The 8,729-nt window shown below is 36.6% G+C and overlaps 1 protein-coding gene across 3 annotated transcripts in view; it reads left to right on the top strand.

Annotated features, from left to right (window-relative positions):
* Window positions 1–8,729, top strand: part of LOC107599297 (glucagon receptor-like) — an 85,411-nt gene that overhangs the window by 67,895 nt on the left and 8,787 nt on the right. For 2 of the 3 annotated variants that reach the window (XM_016290844.1, XM_016290845.1), the window contains exons 6-10: window positions 760–866; window positions 1,040–1,208; window positions 3,508–3,667; window positions 3,793–3,853; window positions 6,191–6,260. In XM_016290844.1, the coding sequence (XP_016146330.1) occupies window positions 760–866; window positions 1,040–1,208; window positions 3,508–3,667; window positions 3,793–3,853; window positions 6,191–6,260 (567 nt within the window). The remainder of the gene's footprint in view (window positions 1–759; window positions 867–1,039; window positions 1,209–3,507; window positions 3,668–3,792; window positions 3,854–6,190; window positions 6,261–8,729) is intronic. The other variant, XM_016290846.1, reaches the window with a different exon arrangement.

The following is an 8,729-nucleotide window of genomic DNA, read 5'->3' on the forward strand; positions in this document are numbered from 1 at the left end:
TTGTGCCTTCTCAATCTTTATATGGAAAACAGGAAGAAAGGAAGGCTCACCTGAGCTGGAGGGTTATGGCCAGAAAAATAACGTTCATCGAGATATTTCGCGACGTCACTTTCTTCACCCGCTTCATGGCAAGTAAAGCCTCGCCGTGGCGCGATCCATAATTTCCAAAAGCTCATCATACGCAGGGCAGGAGGATTGGGAAGGCTCAGCCTCAGCTTCTTTGCCCTCCTCAGACACTTCCTGCTTTTGCTGGGCTGATCCCAGCAGAGCACTGGCCCCTGAATCAGACAATGTTAATGAAATAACATCATCCTACAGCAGCTCACTCTCGTGCACAGCTGACGATCACAAAAGGGAAACCCCTCTTCAAACTCATCGGCCAGATCCAACTGCGATCCCCACGAGCTCATTCCCTTCCGTGCCTCAGCAGCGGCCGGCCAACGAGTTGGTGTTTTTTCAATGTATGCTTCAGACACGGGTCACGACGAGGCGTTCACCATAGTGACCCCTAGAGGATGCAGTTCGAAGTTCCCATGAAAGGGAACTTTCCGAAGACTTTCAGTGGACAAAAACTCCATAAAACAAAGTTGTGAGTTTTAAATAAAGATGTGACCTCGGACCTTTATACAGTTCATGCCAATGTAAAGACTGTAAGTCTATCCCTCACAGCCTCGGTTTTATCCACCTTAAATTCAGTATGGCGTTCACCTGTGCATTTGTGTCATTGTCTAAGCAGATGATTTGTATGTCTATGTGCAGCAACACTACGGACGGGTCCTCAGTCAGTTCCGGACCATGTACACCATTGGATATTCCCTGTCTCTTGGGGCGCTGGTGCTGGCGTTGGGCATCCTGGTAACCTTTAGGTAACATTCAAGCCAACTGGGAATTTATTCCTGCTGCTTACATTTTAATTTGAAAACGTGTTTAGCATCAGTTTCTGGATCTTTGGTTGTGGCAGTGGTTAAGGTGTTGGGCTTCTTTGTGTGAACAATGTAATGCTTTTTGATTTTTATTCATTGCACTCTGATCCCCACAGGAAGCTGCACTGCATGAGAAACAACATCCACATGAACTTGTTTGCCTCCTTCATCCTGCGAGCCTCCTCTATTCTCATCAAAGATGCCATGTTGGAAAGGCCTGATGACTTCCATGTTGGTCAAGACATCACCACTGAACTGGAGGTGGAGTGGCTGGTTAAAAACGAGGTGTAATAACCTGCTGTCTTTCTTTGTTATTGTTGTTAGTAAAAGATGATAATATACTGTACTAACATTCAAAAGTTTGGGGGCAGTAAGATGTTAAATGTTCACCAAGACTGCATTTATTTTAAATAGTAAAAATTTTAATATTATGAAGTGTTCTTACAATTTAAAATAACTGTTTTCCATTTGAATATGTTAAAATGTATTCTATTTAATTTATTTCTGTGATGCAAAGCTGAATTTTCAGCATCATTCTGATATGCTGATTTGCTGCTCAAGACACATTTCTTATCAAAGTTAAAACAGTTGCTGCTTAATATTTTTGTGGAAACTGTTACATTTTTTTCAGGATTCGTTGATGAATAGAAAGTTCAGAAGAACAGCATTTATTGGAGATAGAAAATCTCCCTTTTTATTGTCTTTTCATCAATTTAATGCATTATCGCTGAAGGAAAGTATACATTTCTTTTTTAAAGAATTTTGCAAACCCCAAACTTCTGAAATGTGTTGTGTATCTAGATTCATACACATTTTTAATAATCCTATACCTATGTAATTATTTTCAAAAGAATATTCTGGGTTATTTACAATTGAATGTCTATGGACAGCATGTTGTGTGAATTCTTCAATTAGGGGATTTTTCTGTTTCTGTTGGATGTGTTTTCAATAAGAAGGTTAGATTTAATGTAATTTGTAAGAATCAGTGTCCGAATATTTATTGCTAATATATTAACAACTTTTGGCATTTACAACTTTTATTCATGTTAAAAAATTAATTAGTATATATATATAAATTGTTAGTTTATGAGATCTATTTTGGTAACTAATTCATAATAATTAGCATATTCTGTACATTTATGACCAGATTCATTAAATAGGGCAAATTAGCGTGAGAGCACAATCCCATAATAGTTTTCGGATGATCTACTAACAATGCTTAGATCAGGGATGGGCAACTTTGATAGTGACGAGGGCCAGCATTTTTTCTCCTTTATACCAAGGGGCCAGATTACTAAACGTTAGTGGTTTCCCCGGTAACCGCAGTACACAAAGCTGACGTGCAGCACTCAAGTTTATTCAGTGAAATCGTAGCCTTTTGAAGTTTAATTGTCATATTAATCCATATAGCAGTTCTTGTCTTTCCATCCCTAAAGACCTCTTATAATTTAGACTTTTTGTACCATTTAAGAGTTTGCATGGCCTTAAATGTAAGCAATTTAACTGACGACGTTTTAAGGACCCCCGGAAACCCTAATAAGAACATAGTCCAATGCAAACATTTCTGTCATGCATTGGCAAAAAGCTTTTGTTGACTGAATTTTACCTTTGAAATTTGAGTCAAGTGCAACTGTTGTTTGTGAGCAGTGGTGTGATGGGGATTTAAAGGGGTCATATGATGCTGCTAAAAAGAACATTATTTTGTGTATTTTCGGGCCGCCAGTTGCCCATCCCTGGCTTAGATTAATGACCATAGACACATCCAGATCAAATTAGCATCTGACACAGACATGTCAAGGACAACATGGGTTAAGACATGCATTTCTGGGTGTTAAATTATGCAGAACCAGTAAATTGACTACCACAAACCTCAGTATATGAGGTTATTAAAGAGGTTGATGTCAGAAAAATGTTTCAGAAGTGTAATATACATAAGAGCCCCATTTATTTTTTTTGGAAATGAGCAGGTCTCATTCAGAAATTAGCACTTCTTGATAAATTGATGTTAAATTGTATTGTTTTTATTGTGAAATTTATGTTGTATTGTTGTTTGTGAGAACCGCATATTGAAACAAGACACTGAAACAAAATTTCCCCAAGGGGATAAATAAAGTTACTACTACTACTACTACTACTACTACTATGACACTGCATGATTGATTTACATTCTCTCCTCCCATAAATGTTGTATCTTTTACAAATGCATATACAATAAGTTCAGCTGCAAAAATAACTGTCCACGCTTTTTAATTTCTACTGTTTTACTGTCTTTAGTAAATCCTAGAAGTATTTTTTTTAAAGCCAAAAGAAGGTTTGTGTTTGCAAACATTACAAACATTTTACTGGAGTTTTCATGAGTCATTTAATTAAAAAAAAAACTTTTACTTTCTGCTTTTAAGATCTTTCTATGCTAATATGCTGTCCATAAACCTTACAGTGTATTGTAAATGACCAGGAATATTCGTTGAAATGCATGTTAATATAGATGTGGGTTAAATATCTATTTACTGTGCAAATCTGAATGGAGACGGCAGGTTAAAATTTAGCCTAAAGCTTTCAGTGAACCAAAAACTCTGCGTTTCAGACGGCGGTCGGCTGCAGAGTTGCAATGGTGATGATGCAGTACAGCATACTAGCTAACAACTACTGGCTGCTGGTGGAGGGCATCTACCTGCACAGCCTTCTGGTCGTGACAGTCTTGACAGAGAGGAATTACTTTGGCATCTACCAATGTATTGGCTGGGGTGAGAGGTTCAGAGCTTTTACGCCGTGAACTCATTAGCAGGGTTCCTCATACATAGCGTGTCCAAACAGAGCACAGCAGATGGTTTATGCCTCGTATCACAAGGACTCTCTCTTTCTCCCTTAGGTGCCCCTCTGATATTCGTGTTGCCGTGGGTGATCGTGAAGTACTTGTATGAGAATGAAGAGTAAGTTCTAGAGCCATGTGGGATGAGTGTGTTTGCGACTGATGAAAGCCAGTGCTTGTGTGTTTTTTGCAGTTGGAGAGTTGGCCGGCATCAGTACTCTGTCACTGTAGCGTTTGTTTTATAACAAATCAAATACATAAATTATGAACACATGCTGCCCAGATACTATGTCAAATGCTGTGATGCTACACAGATTTTCAGCTTCTCTATGATAAATGACTATTTAGCATTTTATGTACCTGCAGCATCCACTCCAGTCTTACAAGTCTTGCATGTAACAGCCAACGTATCACATTGACCTTGACCAGTGAGTTACACAGTGCATTGTAAAATCTCATAAATCTTACAATCATTCACTGTTATTGTTGGAAGGGTTTTCAAGATGTAAATGTATTTTAATGACCCTTTGTGGGTGCTTAGTTTATGTATTTAATAGTATCTATTTCATCCATATTCATCCAATCCAGTACATAATTCCCATAAATTAGTCTGCTAAACATCAGATGTATTGTAAGTAGCACTCTAGTATTAAATCCTGTTGGTCCCTTAAAGGGTTAGTTCACCCAAAAATGAAAATTAGGCTGTGTTTTACTCACCAGTCGATCCAGTCGGAGTTATATAAAAAATTGTCCTAGCTATTCCAAGCTCTATCGTTGCAGTCAGCAGGTGTTGCAGTGCTTCAGTCCAAAAGAAGTGAAATTAAAAGAATGTCACAATATTACAAAAAAAATGTCTCACACGGCTCTGGGGGGTGAACAAAGGCCTCCTGTAGCGAATCGATGCGTTTTTGTAAGAAAAATATCTAAGTGTTTTATTTCCATAATAAATTCAGTTTTTATAAATAAGTGTACTTCTGTAGCCCAGCCCCTTTTTTCCATAGCTCACCAGCAGGCACAGAGACTGAAATAAATCATGTAGTTTGTATATCTGTGACTGCACTTTAATGTGTCATGGCCTGCTAGGGGTTGAGGACAGATTCATACTCTCCCGCACTCATCACCCCATCCATCCATCTGAACTTACCCGTCCTGAGCAGATAAAAGAATCACTCCTTACTGTTGATAAATTGAGCATTATCACCATTCAGGCAGCATGTCATCTGTCATGTGTCTGTGAGGCTATTTGTTGCAGAGTCGCTGGGTTTTTTCCACGCTATCACTCCAGATACTGAGATAATGCTGCATTTTCAGTGTGCAGGTTTTCTGTATGCATTGAAATACTACTGTATAGTCAAAATGTGCAGTATGCAACAGAACGGCACACAGTAATGCACTTAATTTTACCTTCCATTTCAAGTGTGATAAATGAACCGCAAGTAATATAGCCAGAATTATAAACATCTAGTTTGTTGTGCATTATTTAATCGAACTGCAAAAAAAATGTTTTGTACACGAAATTGGAGTTTAAAAAATAATCAAATAAAATAAAAAAGTCATAATAAGAAAAATAAGATGTTCTTAATGATGTACTGAATTTAAACAAATATGCATTATGAAGTTGTGTGTCATGTGGCAACAAATTAGCATATTGTTTTGCATAATGTACTGTTTTTACTGTTTTTTATTTATATTAGGCAGTATACACAGTGTATGTAGAGCATCAGTAAAAAAAAAAAAAGAGTAAGCTAGCATTCCTTTATGAACATTATTCTGAACAGTATTACAGTATTCTCTATAGTATTATCCTAATTCTTTTAAGTGATGTTGAATGTGCTGTGATTCTGGCTACATGGTATTTTACAGTGTCCTTGTTACATGTTACATCTCCTTACTATAGTAATAACAGTAAATTATGCATAATTGCAAGCAACTAACCCTAAACCATACACTAATGAATAACCCTATAGTAAATACATGTTGTTAATTAATATTACTTAGTACTAAATTGTGTAAATGCACCGTAATAATGACATCTTAAATCTTAAACACATTTAGACTTTATTAATTCTGTAAAGCCTGAAATATGAAATCATTGTAAGAAAAATAGATTTTTTTTTTCAGTTTATTGAACCTTGAAAAAAATGAAATTCGGATAGCTTGTACTGTAAGTCAATGAGATATTTATAACAGACTACTTAAATAAAATCAGTTGTCACTCATATATATCTCACATAGATTAATATGTCTAATATGATATTTAAATGCTTCGTTTTATTATTACAGCTTTGTAGTTTTTATTGTTGAGGGCAAAAAAAATGCAATGCAGTACAATAATGATTGAGAGACATACAAGTTGCTTCAGTAAACGTTTGTCTGTATTGAGTATATTTAATGAACAAAAGTAGGCCATCTATTTGCTCATTTGCAGTGATGTATTTGATCTCTTGTTGTTGATCAGATGCTGGGTGCAGAATATTAACATGGAGTACTGGTGGATAATTCGTTCGCCAATCCTGCTGGCCGTGTTGGTGAGTGCGAGTCTCATTTATGTACATATCTGCCCGAGTGTCCCATAGTCAGAGCACTGCTAATAACACTTTACCTCCACCCGTAAAGTCAACATGAATTCAAAATTGCTTTTTAGCCTTGATTATCTAGAATACTGGTGATTGGACAAGAAAGCAGAAGGAAAGAGGGGGAATGGTTTCAGGCCCCACAAACACAACAGCTTTGTATTACAGTATAATCAATCAATCAATGCCCTATGAATCAAACAAGGCCATCATATATATACTGTATATATATATATATATATATATGTGTGTTTTTTTTTTTTTTTTATTTTGTTTTAGTTAGAAATGAATCAGATTATGGTAAATTCTAATGTAGGCTTATCCTTCATATGTCTACACAGTTTCAGCGACCCAGTGTTTAAATATGGAATTAAGTACTGAATAATATTAATTAACGACTTACTATAATATTGGGTTAGGTTCAAAATTAGTAAGAAAATGCAACATGTAAAATAAGGGCACTGTAAAATAACATGTTACCGAAATCTGTATTCAATAATTTAATGTAATATCAAATTTTTTTATTTTTAAAGTTATCCAAAACAACATGGTGGACATTTTGTGGCACTGTACAGCAAAATTACAACCTGTTTTGATGGGTATGTGAATTGCTAAACTTACAGTATAGATAAATATGTCTAAACGGTAAGGTCCCATTCGTTAACACTTCACAATAAGATTCCATCAGTTAACATTAGTTAACGCATAAATTAACATTATCTAATAATGAACAAAACATTTGTTACAGTATCTTTTTAAATGTTAGTTACTAAAAATACAGTTGTTCATTGTTAGTTCATGTTAGCTCAGGCCCATTAAAGGTAGGATAAGTGATTTCTGCTAGCCAATGTTGACATTTGAAATCACCAAAACAGACACGCCCCTACCCCAAAAGGGTCTCACCCCTATTTTGATAGCTCCGCCCCGCACATACATACACAACGATTAGTTTTGTGAAACAAAGCAAAACCAATGTTACACCGTGTCTACACCGGATGCGAGTGGCACGGCGCGACAAAATACTATAGAACTCATTATAATCAGTGATGCTGTCTAGTCAAGTCAAGTCAAGTCACCTTTATTTATATAGCGCTTTTAACAATACAGATTGTGTCAAAGCAACTGAACAGCATTAATTAGGAAAATAGTGTGTCAATAATGCAAAATGACAATAGTAAACACAAATTTTTCAGTTAAAGACAGTTCATCATTGAATTCAGTGATGTCAACATCCAGCTCAGTTTAAATAATATCTTTGCAATCATGTCAACGATATCGCTGGAAATGAAGTGTCCCCAACTAAGCAAGCCAGAGGCGACAGCGGCAAGGAACCAAAACTCCATCGGTGACAGAATGGAGAAAAAACCTTGGGAGAAACCAGGCTCAGTCGGGGAAGGCTATTCCAGAGTTTGGGAGCCAAATGCGAAAAAGCTCTACCTCCTTTAGTGGACTTTCCTATCCTAGGTACTACCAAAAGGGCAGAATTTTGAGATCTTAGGGAGCGTGATGGATTGTAGCGTGGTAGAAGACTAGTTAGGTACGCAGGAGCTAACCCATTAAGGGCCTTATAGGCAAGTAATAATATTTTGTAACTGATACGTAACTTAATAGGTAGCCAGTGCAGAGACTGTAAAATTGGCGTAATATGATCATATTTTCTTGACCTGGTAAGGACTCTAGCCGCTGTAATTTGGACTACCTGTAGCTTGTTTATTGAAGATGCAGGACAACCAGCTAGCAGTGCATTACAATAGTCCAGTCTAGAGGTCATGAATGCATGAACTAGCTTTTCTGCATCAGACTTTAGTTGTTGCGGCGCAGACACGGTGTTACTCACCTATCGAGAAGAAACAACGCAATCTCGGCTAGTTATATTTGCGTTAGTTATATTTGCTTATATATAACTAGTTATATTTGCGTTATATAATAGTTATCATAACTAGTTATAATTAATTATAAATAATTAGATCCGCTGTAGATATTTACTTGACCTCTCAGGGTCAACTGTCTGTCAATTCTAAGAACGTTAATTTCCTGGTTAAGGGAAATTACTTTCTTACTGTACAATTCTACACAGAGCTTGTAGCATAAATCTGCATGATTAAGTGACTCCAGTTATGAGCAAACAATGAACAACGTCAAGTGTGATACAAGTAAGACTTTATTAACTACATAAACACTTAAACTAGTCTAACATACTACATAAGATTCCCGCCTCTCAAGATGGCTTGTCCAATGGGAAGGGCTGACGTCCCAAGCGGGAGGTTGGACATACTGTGAATTTTTATGACCCTTTGTGTGAAAGCATGGTAATTTGCATATGGAACTTGAATCGAAATTACTAATGATTCTAAGAACACTAATATATTGCCTATGTACCAACATATAATATACACTCTCGTTTAGGTCATCAGAAGGCGAATT

The sequence above is a fragment of the Sinocyclocheilus grahami genome, unplaced genomic scaffold, assembly GCF_001515645.1.
Source record: "Sinocyclocheilus grahami isolate Dianchi unplaced genomic scaffold, SAMN03320097.WGS_v1.1 scaffold264.1, whole genome shotgun sequence".
Lineage (NCBI taxonomy): Eukaryota > Metazoa > Chordata > Actinopteri > Cypriniformes > Cyprinidae > Sinocyclocheilus > Sinocyclocheilus grahami.